The 18982-nt window shown below is 47.1% G+C and overlaps 1 protein-coding gene across 1 annotated transcript; it reads left to right on the top strand.

The window, feature by feature from the left end:
* The first annotated feature begins 131 nt into the window (after positions 1-131).
* On the top strand, positions 132-16991 carry JMJD8 (jumonji domain containing 8). Its single transcript, XM_070955083.1, has 10 exons — positions 132-183; positions 3305-3516; positions 4370-4462; positions 6732-6780; positions 7636-7732; positions 9597-9665; positions 11180-11299; positions 13732-13799; positions 14359-14493; positions 16485-16991. The coding sequence occupies exons 2-10, from the start codon at positions 3422-3424 to the stop codon at positions 16563-16565; spliced, it is 807 nt and encodes a 268-aa protein (XP_070811184.1). The 5' UTR covers positions 132-183; positions 3305-3421; the 3' UTR covers positions 16566-16991.
* The last annotated feature ends 1991 nt before the right edge of the window (positions 16992-18982 follow it).

Here is an 18982-nt window from a genome sequence, read left to right as displayed (position 1 = left end):
AAAAATTGGAAAAGTAAAGTTATCTTGGGCTTCCCATGGAGTCCCTTGGCAACGCCTGGACTGCAACACCCAGAATGCAAAGGGGCAGAGAAGAGGGGGTGGGGGGTTTGGGGGCGCTGGCTCTCCCCTAGGGACTTTTCGATGTCTCGGAGATCCAACGATCCTTGCATTGACACCGGAGAGGTAAAAAAGAAGGGATGCAAAAAAAAAAAAAAATTTTTTTTAAATTTAAAAAGGGAGGAGGAGGGGGGGCTTTGGAGGATGGGAGGGCTGCATGCATCTCAGGCGCGGAAAGCAGCCAGGGATCGGGCGGGGCTGCGGATCGCTTTCCATCCCGGGATCCGATCCGAATTTAAGAGCCAGAGATCTTAAGCGGAGCGCACCTTTCGTATTGAAGGGGCGCTGGATAGTAATACCGGTAGTACCCTATCATCAGAGCTGAAGAAGCTTCTTGGATGGAATTAGAATAACAGAGTTGGAAGGGACCTTGGAGGTCTTCTAGTCCAACCCCCTGCTTAGGTAAGAAACCCTACACCACTTCAGACAAATGGTCATCCAACATCTTCTTAAAAACTTCCAGTGTTGGAGAATTCACAACTTCTGGTGGCAAGTCGTTCCACTGATTAATTGTTCTCACTGTCAAGAAATTTCTCCTTAGTTCTCAGTTGCTTCTCTCCTTGATGAGTTTCCACCCGTTGCTTCTTGTCCTGCCCTCAGGGGCTTTGGAGAATAGCTTGATTCATAATCATAATCATAAGTTTATTTGTCAGGCATAGATAAGATAATGGGTAAAAGTATAAACAATTTGAATACATGAAGAGTAAGTAAAAAGGAATATTAGGACAGGGACGGAAGGCACGCTGGTGCCCTTATGCACGCCCCCTTAGAGACCTCTTAGGAATGGGGTGAGGTCAACAGTAGACAGTATAAGGTTAAAGTTTTGGGGGTTTGGGGAAGAAACCACAGAGTCAGGTAGTGCATTCCAGGCATTGACCACTCTGATACTGAAGTTGTATTTTCTGTAATCGCGTTTGGAGCGGTTTACCTTGAGTTTGTATCTATTGTGTGCTCGTGTATTATTGCGGTTGAAGCTGAAGTAGTCACTGACAGGAAGGACATTGTGGCAGATAATTTTATGTACTACGCTTAGGTCAGACTGAAGTCGGCGTAGTTCTAAGTTATCTAAGCCCAGAATTTGGAGTCTGGTGGCATAAGGGATTTTATTGCGGTTAGAGGAACGGAGGACTCTTCTCGTAAAATATCTCTGGAGTCTCTTGATTGTATTTATGTCCGATATGCAGTGCGGGTTCCAGACAGATGAGCTGTATTCAAGAATTGGTCTAGCAACTGTTTTGTATGCTCTAGTTAGTAGTACAACATTACCAGACAGCCCTCTTCTTTGAAACGAAACGTCTTCAGAGTTGGAAGGGACCTTGGAGGTCTTCTAGTCCAATCCCCTGCTTAGGCAGGAAACCCTACACCACTTCAGACAAATGGTTATCCAACATCTTCTTAAAAACTTCCAGTGTTGGAGTATTCACAACTTCTGGTGGCAAGTCGTTCCACTGATTAATTGTTCTCACTGTCAGGAAATTTCTCCTTAGTTCTAAGTTGCTTCTCTCCTTGATGAGTTTCCATTCGTTGCTTCTTGTCCTGCCCTCAGGTGCTTTGGAGAATAGCTTGACTCCCTCTTCTTTGGGGCAGCCCCTGAGATATCGGAAGACTGCTATCATGTCTCCCCTAGTCCTTCTTTTCATCAAATTAGACATACCCAGTTCCTGCAACCGTTCTTCATAGGGAATCTGATGCCTGTCTTAAAGTTTTGCGTGAGCTCTCCTTAGTTAGCTAGCAAGAGCTCATAATGGAGACCAGATTGAGGAAATATGAAAGAAAAACTCATTGATTCGATTCATCCGAAATTCTGCTTTTCATGCCTGGCTGGGCTTGGTGGTTTTCTTGCAGATGTTTCAATGCTTAACTATGGTACAGCATCAGTGCTGGGGTGGGGTGGGATTGCAGAGTGGTGTAGAAGGAGGACGGTGGGGGTCCTTGGGGGTCTCTGAGCTCGGTTGTTTTCTTGCAAAGGTTTCACTACCCAACTTCATTACCCTCATTTCTTCTACTGTACAATTTCAGTTGATCCTACAAGGAATTCTGTGGCATTGTAGGGGGTGTCCATTTGAGGTGATCCTCAATCAACAGAGATTGAGGCTTTTTTTTTTAGACACCCGTTCCTTTCATCTCTCACTGTGACTGTAGGGTCAAAATGGAGATTGGGGACCCTTGGTGCTTTCCGAGCTGGGTGGCTTTTTTTGCAGATGTTTCATGACCAAACTAGGTTACATCCTCAGTCAAACGGTGTTTCTTAAGAACTTCAGTTCAGTGGTGGGTTTCAAAATTTTTTTACTACCGGTTCTGTGGGTGTGGCTTGGTGGGCATGGCTTGGTGGGCGTGGCAGGGGAAGGATACTGTAAAATCTCCATTCCCACCTCACTCCAGGGAAAGGATACTGTAAAATCTCCATTCCCACCCCATTCCAGGGGAAGGATACTGTAAAATCTCCATTCCCACCCCACTCCAGGGGAAGGCTACTGCAAAACCTTCATTCCCACCCCACTCCAGGGGAAGGATACTGTAAAATCTCCATTCCCACCCCACTCCAGGGGAAGGCTACTGCAAAACCTTCATTCCCACCCCACTCCAGGGGAAGGATACTGCAAAATCCCCATTCCCACCCCACTCCAGGGGAAAGATACTGCAAAATCTCCATTTCCTCTCCACTCCAGGGGAAGGATACTGCAAAATCCCCATTCCCACCCCACTCCAGGGGAAGGATACTGCAAAATCCCCATTCCCTCTCCACTCCAGGGGAAGGATACTTCAAAATCCCCATTCCCTCCCCACTCCAGGGGAATGATACTGCAAAATCCCCATTCCCTCCCCACTCGTGGAAGGATACTGCAAAATCTCCATTCCCACCCAACTCCAGGGGAAGGATACTACAAAATCCCCATTTCTTCCCAATCAGCTGGCACTTGGGAGGCAGAGAATAGATGGGGGCGGTGCCAGTCAGAATTTTTACTACCGGTTCTCCGAACTACTCAAAATTTCCGCTGCCGGTTCTCCAGAACTGGTCAGTACCTGCTGAAACCCACCTCTGCTTCAGTTCCAAGAATTCTCCAGCCAGAAGCTTTTGATGTCCACACATCTTAATGACAAACGCTGCTCTAGAAGATTTCCAAGTGTTCAGCGTCTCTAGTCTTCTGCTTCTTTTAATATTCTTTCTTTCTTTCCTTCTTTTCAGAAGATTTGGTCTTCCATGCCGGATCATCTTCTAACGTTCTACCTCTCTCAAGATAACCAGGTATTTTGCTGAGAATCACCCAAAGGAAGGATTTTGCTTTGTAGAATCTTGCAACCAATGGAGACCAAGGCCCAAGTCCTGCTTTTTCTATCCTTCTCCATGTTCTTCTGGTTCCCGGGGAGTTTCACGCTGTTAGAAACAGATGGAGGCTGGTAAGTAGGCATCTAGCAAGGAAAAAACAGAAAGAGCAGTGGTGAAATGTAAAATTTGTTACTACCAGTTCTGTGGGCGTGGCTGGGTGGGGGGGTAATGTGACTGGGTGGGCGTGGCCAACTTTATTTATTTATTTTTTTTACTTTTAAAAGCATTTTTTTCTACAACCTTAAGAGGTTGCAGAAAAAAAAATGCTTTTAAAAGCCTCTGATGATCAGGCAACTCAGCTGGGATCATCCAGAATTTTCTTATTTATTTCTTCCTCTGTTGGTACATTTTTGTTTTTCCAGGACTGTGCAGCTGTAATTATATGCAAAATTAAATATCGGGTTTCTTTACTGTAGGTTCTGTTTAATATCCTTTACTATCCTCGCTGCAGTTATAACATATATAATCAAATATATATTTTCTTTACTAAATTTCTCTGGTAAGAGATCCAATAGGAACAGTTCGGGTTTTAACTCCATATGTTGTTTGTATCTTCTTGATCTTTAATTTTAAAGGTTAATCTAACCATTTCGGCACAGTCAAAAAAATTTTTGAATTACAGCCTCCTCTGATGGGGTACATCACATTTTTCCAATATCTTTTTCTGGTGGGGTTTTGCATTTCTCAGTAGGATGCTAGATTTCTACATGCAAGGCACTTCCAATATTGGAGGATTGTTGTTTATTTTTCCTTATTTTTATATTCTATTCTGGGCGCTTCTTCCCAGAATCGGAAGCTGTAGAGTTAATTGTGCTGTGAACAAAGCTTGGACTGTAAGCTGTTTCCTACTTATGAAACCTTTTAAAAAAAAAAAAATCTTGTATCCTGCTGATGAAACACCAGCCTGTTTTTTTGTCCCTGCAGGCTGACAAAGAGGCACGCTGCGTTGTCAGAAGACGGGAGCTGTACGGTGGAGAGAAGGGACTCCTCCCTCACTTATGCACAGTTTATTCAACAGTTAAGTGATGGGAGTGGTGGGGTGGCCTAGAGGCAGAGCTCTCGCCTCACAATCAGGAGGCTGCGAGTTCAATCCTAGGTTGGGTGTCAGCAACCTGCGGCTCTGGAGCCACATGTGGCTCTTTGGGCCCTCTGCTGTGGCTCTGTCAGGTGATCCACCACTGGCTGGCCTAGCCCTCGCCTCCCAGTTACTCCTCGCCTTACCTCGCCTGGTAAGGGCAATGGCAGGGGATGGAGAAGTGGCCAGGGTAGAGACAGAGAGATACAGAGAGAAGGGGAGGGAAGGAGGGAGGGAGGGGTAAGAGAGAGATGTCAAAAGGGTTTTGTGGTTCCCAGTGTTTTTTAACAACCGGTTCTCTGCCCTAATGACCGGATGGGTAGGCGTGGCTAGGGGATCATGTGACTGGTGGAAGTGAGTGACATCGAGTTGGCCAAGCCCACCCAGGTTTTGTGGCTCCTGGTGTTTTCTTTTCTGCGGAAAATGGGTCCAAATGGATCTTTTGAGTGTTTAAGGTTGCAGACCCCTGTCCTAGGTAGAGGCAGATATTTCTGTCTTTGGGCACAATGAGAATATATCTGCTGTGAACTCCGCATTGGCGACAGGAAGGGCATCCGGCCAGCAAACGCTCAGCTCCATTCAGTTGCTCAGACTCCACCCTGATGCAAGGGATTACAGGGGTCATTAAAAGACAAAAAATAAAATAAAAATAAAAAATTCAACAGTTAAGGGATGGCAAACGATCCAGCTTGCACACAGTTTCCATCACAAGGGGGCAGCAGGCACAGGTTCCAGATTTTTTTTAATTTTAATTTTTAATTCCAGAAGGAATTTTTAAAAAAACCAAGAGAGCTCCATCTTTGGCTAGAGTCCCATGCACCATCTCCTACTTATTTAACTCTTGAGTTATTTAAACTATTTCTCTCCATCACAGGTTAGGGTTAAAATAAGAGTCAGGCATAAATAGTCATTTGAAATTCTCCCCTGCCTTTTCCATCAGCCCTTCGTGGTAGACCAGACGCCTTGAAAGCAAGCGTTGTTGGAACAGTACGGCCCAATGATTTCAAATGCAAATACAATGCAAACGATTAAAAAAAAAGAGAGAGAAGAAATTAAAGGAGGAGCATATTGTAGAAAAGTCGGTGCCACAAATAACAGGTCTGCTTCTTGGAAGGTGCTAAGCGATTATCCACAGGAGGCAGCTTCATCGCAAAGAGCACAGCAGATCGGTGGGGAAAGCACCGTTTTTCCTGGGGCTTTGCTTTCCTCACCCTGAAAAAGCTTTCACAATTCACAGCCTTTGTCCTATCGTTTTATGTTGTAATCCATAATGCTATTACAATGATCTTCTCTTTCTCCTTGTCTCTTTTTTCCTCCTCCCTTCCTCCTCCTCCTCCTCCTCCAACTACTCCCCCCATCTTCCTCCCCCTCCCTTCTCCTCCTCTTCCACCTCCCTTCCTCTTCCTCCTTCTCCTCCAACTCCTCCATCTCTTCCTCCCCCTCTCTTCCTCTTCTTCCTCCTCCTCTCCCCCTCCTTCTTCTCTTCCTCCAAGTCCCCCTCCCTTCCTCCTCTCCACCTCCTCCAACTCCTCCTCCTCTTCCACCTCTCTTCCTCCTCCTCCTTCTCCTCCTCCTCCAACTCCTCCATCTCTTCCTCCCCCTCTCTTCCTCTTCTTCCTCCTCCTCTCCCCCTCCTTCTTCTCCTCCTCCAACTCCCCCTCCCTCCCTTCCTCCTCCTCCCCCTCCTTCTCCTCCTCCTCCAACTCCCCCTCCCTCCCTTCCTCCTCCTCCTCCCCCTCCTTCTTCTCCTCCTCCAACTCCCCCTCCCTCCCTTCCTCCTCCTCCTCCTCTCCCTCCTTCTCCTCCTCCTCCAACTCCCCCTCCCTTCCTCCTCTCCCCCTCCTTCTCCTCCTCCAACTCCCCCTCCCTCCCTTCCTCCTCCTCCTCCTCCTCCCCCTCCTTCTTCTCCTCCTCCAACTCCCCCTCCCTTCCTCCTCCTCTCCCCCTCCTTCTCCTCCTCCAACTCCCCCTCCCTTCCTCCTCTCCATCTCCTTCTTCACCTCCTCCAACTCCTCCTCCTCCACCACCTCTTCCTCCTCCTTCAACTCCTCCATCTCTTCCTCCCCCTTTCTCTTCTTCCTCCTCCTCTCCCCTCCTTCTTCTCCTCCTCCTCCTCCTCTTCCACTTCTCTTCCTCCTCCTCCCCCTTCTTCTCCTCCTTCTCCAACTCCTCCATCTCTTCCTCAACCTCTCTTCCTCCACCTCCTCCTAGGTATGCCTTCTCTCGGCCAGTCATTCTTCGGGGATTAACTGACAATACCGTGAGTGCCCCTGCATTATAAATTCGGATAAGGTATCACAGAATCGAAGGGCTGAAAAGGACCTTGGAGGTCTTCCAGTCCAACCCCCTGCTCGAGCAGGAGACCCCTAGACCAATCCAGACAAAGTGGCTATCCAATCTCTTCTTAAAAACCTCCAGCAATGGAGCACCCACAACGGCAAGCCATTCGACCGATTGTTTAATTGTTCCCACTGTCAGGAAATTGTCCTTGGTTCCAGATTAGAAGCAGTGCTATCCTAATCTCTGTCGGATATGGGAATCGTAAGGGATTACCCGTAATCGGCGGTGAAATGCACTTACCTTCGCTACCAGTTCAGAAATGTGAGCGCGTGTGCCAGTGATGGGTTTCAAAATTTTACTACCAGTTCTGTGGGTGTGGCTTGGTGGGCTTGGCAGGGGAAGGTTACTGCAAAATCCCCATTTCCTCCCAATCAGCTGGGACATGGGAGGCAGAGAATAGATGGGGATGGGGCCAATCAGAATTTTTACTACCGGCTCTACAAACTATTCAAAATTTCCACTACCGGTTCTCCAGAACTGCTGAAACCCACCTCTGGCGCAGAGCCTTCTGTGCATGCGCAGAGGGTCAAAACCGGGACGTAATGACGTCCCGGCGGGTGGGCGGAGCCTCCCACTGCCGGCCCTACCAGCTCGCCCGTAATTTCACCGCTGCCCGTAATTCCCAGAGATTAACTACCCCATACTTGTATTTCACATGGACTCTGGCCAATGCAATCTTGTTTTGCAGTCAGGAAAAAAAAATATATTTTTGGGGTGGGGTGGGGTGTAAAAATTGGAGGTGCCTCTCCATGCTGATTCCCTTCTGTGCCCACAGGAATTCCAGGCTCAGTGCACCAAAGATCAGCTCTTGGCCCAGTTTGGAGAACATGTGGTTCGTCTCAGTACCGCCAACACCTACTCTTACCACAAAGGTGAGGATGGAGAAAAAACACTTCTTCCCCAATTGTGCCCCAAGCCGAGGTGAGAGTGAGCTGACACACAGAGGTGCAATTTTACACACCTGTCAGATGCAAGAAATCAAAGACTAGGATGGAGTTCAAAAGTAGCCCTCGACTTTCATTTAGTGACCGGTTAGATGTTACCACGGCACTGGAAAAAGTGACTTATGACCGTTTTTAACACTTATGACCGTTGCAGCACCCCCAGGGTCACGTGATCAAAATTCAGCCGTTTGACAAATGATTCATATTTATGACGGTTACGGTGTCCTGGGGTCATGTCAGGGGTGGGTTCCACTTTACTACCGGTTCACCGCAGGAATGCGCAAGTTATTATTAACTTAATAACTGTAGTGATTCACTTTACAACTGTAGCAAGGAAGGCCGTAAAATGGGGCGAATTCATTTAACAGCGGTCTCGCTTAGCAACAGAAACTTTGGGCTCAATTGGGGTCGTAAGCCGAGTTCTACCGCTACTGCAAGTTTATTTCATGATATGTACAAGCAACAATCTGAACCGCTAACGGTCAAAGTGAATTTACGCCAGATAAGAGTCAATGGACTTCAAGGAGGGACTGGACTTAGCACTCGTGTGGGAATGTAAGGATTCCAAACTAATGATGTATTTGACTCCACCCTCAGCCTCCCCCTGGTCATCTCCTACAACACCCTCACTAAAAATAGCCCGTGTTGTTGCTGAGCGTGGTACAAAAAGTTGGGTGAAAAGATTGCACATGTTGTGGCCCGTCGACCGCCGGCCCCTCCAGCAGTTGAATCAGAAGAGGAAGAGGAGGTGTGGGAGTCAGGGCCAGCATCAAGGCAACCTAAGAGCTCTGAGGGGGAAGAGGGAATGGAGCTGTCAGAGAGAGAGAGAGAGAGAGAGAGAGAGAGAGAGAGAGAGAGAGAGAGAGAGGGAGGGAGAGAGAGAGGTGGAGCCTGGGCCGTCCATCAATCCTCAGATGGAGAGTCAACAGCCGCCAGGTCTGGAGGTGGCTGATGAGGAAGAGGAGGAACAGCTGGGTCCAGTGCCTGATGTGCGGATGTGCAGAAGGCAGAGGAGAGGAGAGCAGTGGAAATCTATAGACTGGTCCTTGGGATGGAAGAGCCACCGCTGCTAATGAAGCCCCACCCTAACTCTGGGGATAAAAGACGGGGCGGAGATGAATAGATGTGGCAGACAAGAATTCAACTTCCGGCTGGACAGACATGTTAGCCTGCGTTGAGAGAGAAACTTTTTGCCGGGGCTGCTGGCGCTAATTGTTTCAACTACGGAGGGTTTGTCGTGTTTGGGGAACTGGGTCAGAACCAGAGGTGGTATTCAGCAGGTTCTGACCAGTTTTGGAGAACCGGTAGTGGAAAATTCGAATAGTTCGGAGAACCGGTAAATACCACCTCTGACTGGCCCTGCCCCCATCTATTCTCTGCCTCCCGAGTCCCAGCTGATCGGGAGGAAATGGGGATTTTGCAGTATCCTTCCCCTGGAGTGGGGTGGGAATGGGGATTTTACAGTATCCTTCCCCTGCCACGCCCACCAAGTCACGCCCACAGAACCAGTAGTAAAAAATGTTGAATCCCACCACTTGTCAGACCAGCAAAGCTTTGACAGGAGATGCATTGAGTTCTTACTGGCAGCGGGACTTAGGTCTCTGGTGGGAACGTAACGATTCCAAACTAATGGTGCATTTGACTCCACCCTCAGGCTCAGCCTGGTCATCTCCTACAACACCCTCATTAAAAAAAAAAAAAACCACTCCTTATTCTGCTGAGCGTGGTACAAAAAGTCGTCTTAAAAGATTGCACAGCATTTGAGTTCTTACTGGATGTTCCTTTGATGCAGTTGATCTACCCTTCCAAGATTATGTGGATCATTTGCTGGAACCCCAGGATCCGGCTTCCCTAGGAAGTGGTGAGTAGGACGTAACTATTGCTCGGCATAAATCAGATCTTCGTGCTTCCTTGATCCATGGCAACCCAAACTCAGTCTGGATTCCACAGACCAGAATCAGCTGATCTTCCAGGTAGAGTACAGATAGTCCTCGACTTACAACAGTTCATTTAGTGACCATTCAAAGTTACAACGGCACTGGAAAAAAGGGACTTACGACCGTTTTTCATACTTACGACCATTGTAGCATCCCCGTGATCCCATGATTAAAATTCAGATGCTTGACAACTGACTCATATTTATGATGGGCACAGGCTCCTGGGATCATGCGATCCCCTTTTGCGACAAGCGGAATGTGGAAGCCAGGTTCACTTAACAACCGGGTTACTAAGTTAAGAACTGCAGTGATTCACTTAACAACAATGGCAAGAAAAGTCATAAAATGGGGTACAATTCACTTAACAAAGGTCTCACTTAGCGACTTCTGGGCTCAATTGTGGTCGTATGTCGAGGACTACCTGTAGTCTAGACCTGAATACCAAAATTATGAATATGAAAACTACTTTTTTATGATAGGATTACAGTAACAAATCTTGCAACTCTGAATGCACTTTCCCCTCTCTTCCCTTTAATTTTGGAAGAACAAGAGTCAATTTTTGTATAGTGGTTAAGGTGCTGGCCTAGAAACTAGGAGACCATGAGTTCTAGTCCTGCCTTAGGCATGAAAGCCTGCTCGGTGACTTTGGGTCGATCATTCTCTCATAGTCCAACCGACCTCACAGGGTTGTTGTCGTGGCGGAAAATAGGCGGAGGAAACAATAGTAGGTTTGAATTACTTATAAAGTAATAAAGATGGGATAAAGGTAAAGGTTCCCCTCGCACATATGTGCTAGTCGTTCCCGACTCTAGGGGGCAATGTTCATCTCCGTTTCAAAGCCGAAGAGCCAGCACTGTCCGAAGACGTCTCCGTGATCATGTGGCCGGCATGACTCAACGCCAAAGGTGCACGGAATGCTGTCACCTTCCCAACAAAGGTGGTCCCTATTTTCCTACTTGCATTTTTTACCTGCTTTCGAAATGCTAGGTTGGCAGAAGCTGGGACAAGGAATGGGAGCTCACCCCATTACACGGCACTAGGGATTCAAACCGCTGAACTGCCGACCTTTCAATCAACAAGCTCAGCGTCTTAGCCAACTGAGCCACCGCGTCCCTAAAAGATAGGATCGAAATCTAATAAATAAACTAAGTCTGAGACGCTTTCACAAAGTACATTTCTGCTCCGGACTCAGATTTCCTTTATCTTTGTTTCGATTGCAGTTATTTTCACTGCTCATTACGGATAAAGTTATCTCCCTTGCAAATGATCTTCTCTCCCAGATGTTTTTTTTCCTTGAAGATACTGAGACAAGAAGGTTTCAGGTACAAAGGGACCAAAACCCAATTTAGTCCCTGGTTTTGGCCTCCAGCACCCAAGAAAAGCAAAGGATCTGTTGGGAAAAACGACTAACTTCTCTGTCTTTCCTTCTTCCCTGCAGAAACCCTCTACTTCTTCGGAAACAATAATTTCACTGAATGGGGATCCCTCTTCAAGAAATACAACCCACCACCTTTCAGGATTCCAGGCACCACAGGAGCATACAGTTTTGGGATTGGGGGTCAGTAGCTGGTATCTTTAGGAGATGTTTTAACACCTTCACGGGGCAACAGTGTTGGCTTCGTAGCTTCATCTGCTTTGTTAGGACCAGGTAGCAATAGCCCTTAGACTTATATACCGCTTCACAGTGCTTTACAGCCCTGTTTGAGCAGTTTACAGAGTCAGCCTCTTGCCCCCCAACAATCTGAGTCCTCATTTTACCGACTTCGGAAGGATGGAAGGCTGAGTCAACCTTGAGCCAGTCAGGATCGAACTCCTGGCAGTTGGCAGAGTCAGCCTGCAATACTGCATTCTAACCACTGTGCACCATGGATGGATGGATGGAAGGAAGGAAGGGCAATAGAAATAGCCCTTAGAGTTATATACCGCTTCACAGTGCTTTACAGCCTCTCTAAGCAGTTTAGTCTCTTGCCCCCAACAATTTGCGTCCTTCTTAGTGCCAAATCTGTATGTCTCCTTCGTTCCAAAGATACAAGACTATCACCAAAAAAGGATCGTCTGTGGATTTCCTGCCAAAAAACTAAAAACAGGGTCATTGGGTGTTCATTGGGTCACACGAAGCCCATCTTCATCCAGGGCCAATCAGATGCTAGCTAGAAGCAGAGACATGGTAGTACAGGGGTTTAAGGCACCCTGTTATTAAGCTGGTTATTAAGACCAGCTGCCTGCAATTACTGCAGGGTTCGAATCTCGCCAAGGCTCAAGGTTGACTCAGCCTTCCATCCTTTCTAAGGTAGGTAAATTGAGGAGCCAGTTGTGGGGGAAATAAGCTGACTTTGTATAAATATATACAAAAGGATGAAGGCTATTGCTGAGCACATTGTAAGCCGCCCTGAGTCTTCGGAGAAGGGCGGCATATAAATCAAATTAAAAAAAAAAAAAAAAGACGTCTCTTCCCCTTCTGCCATTGCTATCCAGTGCACGAAATCAGAGGTCCAGACAGTTGAAAAGACTACACTGTAGGTTTATGGTCCGCCAAAGCTCTATAGAAGAATCTGAACTACTAACAGCCAAAGCGAGTTGGTGATACGGTAGATAAGAACAGAACTCAAGATGGGCTGGACTGAGATCACTTGTGGGCACTGAAGGACTTCAGACTGATGACGCACTTGACTCCTCCATCGGTCTCAGCCAGGTCGTCTCCTACACTACACCTCCCTAGCAACCGGTCTTGAGAGGTACAATATCTCCAACATAGTCACAGTGTCTTCAAGGCTAAGGGTCCTCAGGAGGGTCAGCCTTCAGTCACCCATGTTAGTATATGTCACGTGACAATTTTATAGTGTCACAGAGGTCCGTGATGCTGATGGGATAGTTCTGTCCAGCAGTTCTAATATATTAGATTCGGGCAGCGGTGGGTTTCACATTATGTTACTACCGGTTCGCTGTGCGCCTGGTTTGTGTGCACGCCTGCCTTCCGCACATGCACTCGGCCTCAAAAACGTGTCTAAATAAGGTAGCATAGAGCCGGGGCTGATGGGCAGGCCCACCCGTGATTTCCGCTACCAGTTCAGGCCCGAACCGGCTGAATACCAGCTCTGGATTCGGGTAGGTTCCTATGAAGAACCAGATTCCAAAGGTCGAGTCATATGCCAATGACCTTTGGGCTGAGCCCAGGATCCACCAAGATCATTCGTACAGAATATCCATCGTGTGGTCAAAGAGCTTTGCCTTTCTCTCTCTCTCTCTCTTTTTTTTAAATAATATTTTATTATGACACAATATGTCAATCACATAGCATACAACATATAAATATCTCCTCTTTTTTAAACAATGTTTCTTCGTGGTCTACTTTCTGTTTTGTATCTTTCTTCCCTATATCTCTCTTACTATTTCATTTTTTCCATTGTCCCTTTTTCTTTGGTTACATTGTATTTTCTAACACTGATAAACTTAATTTTATACATTTCTATACATTTGTTATATACATATTTTATACTTTTGACTTCTTCCCTGTGTTTATTATTCTTTATTTCTAGACTCAAGCCATTCATACCATTTGTTCCAAATTATATAATAATCTGTCTCTTCTTTTTCTTTAATTTCTTTTGTTAATCTGTCCATCTCGGCACATTCTAAAACTTTTTCTATCACTTCTTCGTCTGTTGGAGTTTTTTCCTATTTCCAATTTTGTGCATATGTTATTCGTGCAGCAGTTATGATATGTGGAATCAGATATTTTATTTCTTTGGTGTATGTTCTCGTTAATATTCCTAACAAGGATGTTTTCAATTGGTTGATCTATTATTTTTTCTATCCATTTTTTTATATTTGTCCAAATTTTTTTTGCCGAGAGCTTTGCCTTTCTCAAGCATCCTTCTGTCCCAGTTGAGAATTCTGGACCGTGCTCCAGGTCATTGAGATAAAGAAACAATGCGATTCTCGACCTGGATTTAATTTCTCCTTTTTCTCTTTTTTTCCAATCTCTTTCAGGGTCTGGTTCCGGAGTGCCATTTCATTGGCACGGGCCTGGCTTTTCGGAGGTCATATTTGGGAGGAAGGTGAGTGGACCAACAAGGCGTTCAGTGATGGGCTGCTGGGGATTCGCAGGGGTTTGGGAGAACCTGTAGCTAAGATTCTGTGCAGTTCGGAGAACCTCTGAATTCCACTCCTGGCTGGCCCTGCCCACCCCTCCCCTAACAGGAGTCCCCACGCAGCCCGTTTTGGATGCAGATAAGTGTAGGGCGTGCGCGGAGGCTCGGGGGAGGGCAATAAACAGGCCTACCGGAAGCCTGGAGAGGCCATTTTCGCCCTCCTGGAGGCTCAAGAAAAACCTCTGGAGCCTGGGAAGGGCAAAAACACCCCCCCGCCCCACCGTGGTGCCTGTTTTTTCGCCCTCTCCAAGCCTCCATGTGCGCCCTGCACGTACCTGCATCCAAAATGGGACTCCTGGGAGGGGCGGGGTGGGAGGGCGGCACCAGCCAGGAGTGGAATTTGGAGGTTCTCTGAACTGCATAGAATCTTAGCTACAGGTTCTCGCGAACCCCCAGCAGCCCACCCCTGCATGCAGTGGTATAAAGCTTGTTCCTTACGACTTGAACTCTCTCTCTCTCTGCCCAGCACTGGTTCCTGTATCCTCCGGAGAAAACGCCAGCGTTCCACCCCAACAGGACGACCCTGTCCTGGTTCCTGGATACGTACCCTTCCTTGCCGCCCTGGGAGAAGCCGGTGGAGTGCACCATCCATCCAGGAGAGGCAGGTTGCTGTAGGGCTGTGTGTATGCGCACGCTTCCCTTTCGCCCCGTGTACAGATGGGGCTTCCAGGCAGAGCGCACAAAGCACCGCCAAGCTCTATTGGTTCAACAGTGGTTTTAGCCAACATGGCACAGTCGCCTGGATTCGCACAAGCGCCTTAGGCACACAAACGAAGGTTCCCAAACATCAGCCTGCAGTTCAGATTTTGGTGCATTGAAGAGGATTCTTCAATTGCGTAGGAAAAGCTTTCCCTTTTTGTACCATTTGAAAAATTATGATTCAGCAATCATAATTTGGGGCTTTTATAAGTAAGTCCTCGAATTAGGAATGGTTGCTTAGGGACCCTTTGAAGTTAGAAATGGATCCCAGTGGTGGGTTTCAAATTTTTTTACTACTGGTTCTGTGGGTGTGGCTTGGTGGGCGTGGCAGGGGAAGGATACTGCAAAATCCCCATTCCCTCCCCACTCCTGGGGGAAGGATATTGCAAAATCTCCATTCCTTCCCCACTCCAGGGGAAGGATACTGCAAAATCTCCATTCCCTCCCCACTCCTGGGAGAATGATATTACAAAATCTCCATTCCTTCCCCACTCCAGGGGAAGGATACTGCAAAATCTCCATTCCCTCCCTACTCCAGGGGAAGGATACTGCAAAATACCCACTCCTGGGGGAAGGATACTGCAAAATACCCATTCCCACCCCACTCTGGGGCCAGCCAGAGGTGGCATTTGCCGGTTCTCCAAACTACTCAAAATTTCCACTATCGGTTCTCCAGAACCTGCTGGATTTCATCCCTGTTTTGGACTCTGAAAATGGAACTTACAAAGAGGGATTCAAAGTGTTGATGTCTGCCCCTTTTACTGTTACATAACCACCTTCTGAGCACCTGGAAAGTGGCTCACATATATGGCCATTCACCCCAAACTCATGCGAACGCAATTTATGACATTTTGGTTAAAAACTGGGATTTATTTCTGGTTTCCCGCCATCATTGCCCCGTGGCAAACAATGGATTTGTTTTACAACCTCTGCAAGAAAAGGTTATAAAAATCAGGTGCAGTCATGTGTCATTACAACCATCACAACTTAAAACCAAAATTATGGGCTCAATTAGGGTCATTAAGACAAGGAATACCTGTATTCCAAGCTTTCCAGGGCTGGCTGGAACCCCAGGCTCTCTGCTGTGCATCACTGGCTTAGAATAAAGTTTCTTAAACTTGCCCTTGCTGGGGATTTCTGGGAGTTGAAGTCCACACGTCTTAAAAATTGGCAATTTTGAGAAACAATGGCTTAGAACAAGACATGAACTCTGCAGATAAGTAGTTTTGTTCCCATCAAGTAGGAGGATTAGCCTGAGGCAGAAAAGAAAGGAAGAAAGGAGCGGGGGAGGGGAGGGAAGGAAAGGTGGAGGGAGGGAAAGAAGGAAGGAGGGAGGAAGAAAGGAAGAAGGAAGGAAGGGGGAGGGAAGGACAGAAGGAAGGAAAGGGGGAGGGAAGGAAAGAAGGAAGGAGGGAGGAAGAAAGGAAGGAAGGAAGGAAGGGGGAGGGAAGGACAGAAGGAAGGAAAGGGGGAGGGAAGGAAAGAAGGAAGGAGGGAGGAAGAAAGGAAGGAAGGGGGAGGGAAGGAAAGGATGGAAGGAAAGGGGGAGGGAGGAAGAAAGGAAGGAGAAGGAAGGGAGGGGGAGGGAAGGAAAGGAAGGAAGGAAAGGAGAAGGAAGGGGGAGGGAGGAAAAGAAGGAAGGGGGGAGGAAGAAGGAAGGAAGAGGGAGGGAAGGAAGGAAAGGAAGGAAGAGGGGAAGGAAAGGAAGGGGAGGGAGGGAAAGAAGGAAGGAGGAAGGGAGGGAGGAGAAGGAAGGGGGAGGGAAGGAAAGGAAGGAAGGGGGAGGGAGTGAGGGAATGAAGGAAGGAGGAAGGAAAGAAGGGAGGGAAGGAAAGGAAGGAAAGATCGCCTACAAAGCCATTGCATCTGAAGTCATTGTCTCTTTCCTTCCAGATTCTGTATTTTCCGGATCGCTGGTGGCACGCAACCCTCAACCTGGACACCAGTGTTTTCATCTCCACATTCCTGGGTTAGCAGCTCCAAGTGACACCTTCTCTATGTCGGAACTCTTGCCACCATTCCTCATGCAAAGAAATTGGATTTCTTGGCCCTTTCAAACCTCCATGCTGGTCTACCGATTGAAAATTGTTCCTGTCTCCCTGTAAGATGAACGGCACAATCGTTCATTTGGGCACAATGCTTCGGGGCCAGAGACTATAACTTCCATCACCCGGAAATATCTCGGTTGGCTTGTCCAATGGAGTTGACGAAATTCAACAGCCTGAAGACCTCATGAAGGTGGTGGCCATCAGCAATGGTTGACCATAGTAAAACCATCTCTATGGCCATTTAGACCAGCAGAGGTGATGTGGTCCCAACTGACCATACCTACACTCATCTTTCTCAGGGATCTCCTAAACCTTTTCAGCCAGTATCTCAGGACCAACTCCTCCCCCACTCCCCAATTTCTCTCTCTCTCCTCTGTCTCTTTCTCTCTGTCTCTTTCTCTCTGTGTTACTCTTTCTGTTGCTCTGTTTTTCTCTCTCTGTTGCTCTCTCTGTTTCTGTGTTTCTCTCCATTCTCTGTTTCTGTTATTCTCTCTGTTACTCTGTTTCTCTGTTTTTATCTCTTTTGCTCTCTCTCTTTCTGTTTCTGTGTTTCTCTCCATTTTCTGTTTCTCTCTGTTATTCTTTCTGTTACTCTTTGTTTCTGTTTTTTCTCTGTTGCTCTGTTTCTGTTTCTCTCTGTTATTCTCTGTTACTCTGTTTCTCTCTCTGTTGCTCTCTCTCTCTCTTTCTGTTTCTGTGTTTCTCTCCATTCTGTTGCTCTCTGTGTTATTCTCTCTGTTACTGTTTGTTTCTCTGTTTTTCTCTCTGTTGCTCTCTCTCTCTTTTGGTTTCTGTTTCTTTTCATAACTCTCTCTTACTCTCTCTCCATTTCTGTCGGTTTCTCTCTCTCCATTTCTATTTCTCTCCGTTTTTTCTCTCTCTCTTTCTGTTTCTCCGTATTTCTCTCTCTGTTTCTTTCTTTCTCTCCCTCCTTCTCTGTGTTTCTCTCTCTCTCTCCCTCTCTCTCTCTGCCCGCATGCAGAGGTAACCGCTACTGTTTCTCGTGTGTGTCAGCCAGCTCTTCCAACTCCCCAGGGGATATTTACACCACCAGGTGACTAAAAATAATTTAAACTGCTCAAAATTACAGCCTTGCAGGGCAGGTAGGAAATCTCGTGACTTGTATGCAAGGGTTGGTCAGCAACCTGAGGGCGAACAGACCTGATTTCACCTGGAAGCAACCTGTTTGTTCTTCCTGCTCCCCCTGTTTTTCTGGCAGGGCATGCCTACATTCCTTTCCTTTTCTCTTGCAAAATGGTTCTCCTGCCAACTGGATGTACGTACAGAAACGCGACCGGCAGATCCTGGTCTCGTTTCGGTCAGATTTATATCTCCCTGGCTGATGTGGAATACCAGAGCAGATCTTAGCATAAACATTTTATTTTTTACAAAAACGCAACGTGTGTTTCAGTCAAGGGTTAATTTCGTTCTGGCTTTTCCTCTGGAGAGTTTGCTGATTTATTTATATCTCACCTGCATTTCTTTTTAGAAGTAACTCAAGGTGGCAAGCATACCTAATACTCTTCCTTCCTTCCCATTTTCTCCAGAAACGAAAACCATAGGAGATGAATTGGGCTGAGAGTCATTGACTGGCCCAAGATCCTCCAACTGGCTTTCATGCCTAAGATGGGACTAGAATTCACCGTCTCCTGGTGAATGGCGCCAAGTCACCCAGTTGTTTTTGTATCTAAGGCGGGACTAGAACTCACTGTCTCCTGGTGATTGGCGCCAAGTCACCCAGTTAGTTTTCGTGTCTAAAGCGGGACTAGAACTCGTGGTGATTGGCACCACGTCACCCAGGTAGTTTTTGTGACTAAGGCAGGACTAGAACTCACCGTCTCCTGGTGATTAGTGCCAAGTCACCCAGTTAGTTTTCGTGTCTAAGGCAGGACTAGAACTCACCGTCTCCTGGTGATTAGTGCCAAGTCACCCAGGTAGTTTTCGTGTCTAAGGCAGGACTAGAACTCACCGTCTCCTGGTGATTAGCGCCAAGTCACCCAGTTAGTTTTCGTGTCTAAGGCGGGACTAGAACTGTCTCCTGGTGATTGGCGCCAAGTCACCCAGTTAGTTTTTGTGTCTAAGGCGGGACTAGAACTGTCTCCTGGTGATTGGCGCCAAATCACCCAGTTTTCATGTCTAAGGCAGGACTAGAACTCACCATCTCCTGGTGATTGGCTCAGAGGCATCCAACCGGCTTTCATGCCTACGGCGAGATTAGAACTCCTAGTCTCCTGGTGATTGGCTCAGTCACCTAGCTGGCTTTTCATGCCTAATGCAGGACTAGAAATCACTGTCTCCCAGTTTCTAATGGCCTTAACCATTAGATCAAATTAGCGCTTTAGT

This window comes from Pituophis catenifer, unplaced genomic scaffold (assembly GCF_029215685.1).
Source record: "Pituophis catenifer annectens isolate HBS135680 unplaced genomic scaffold, rPitCat1.0.hap2 SCAF_16, whole genome shotgun sequence".
Lineage (NCBI taxonomy): Eukaryota > Metazoa > Chordata > Lepidosauria > Squamata > Colubridae > Pituophis > Pituophis catenifer.
The sequence above is the reverse complement of the archived record's forward strand: the minus strand, read 5'-3'. Positions and strand labels throughout refer to the sequence as shown.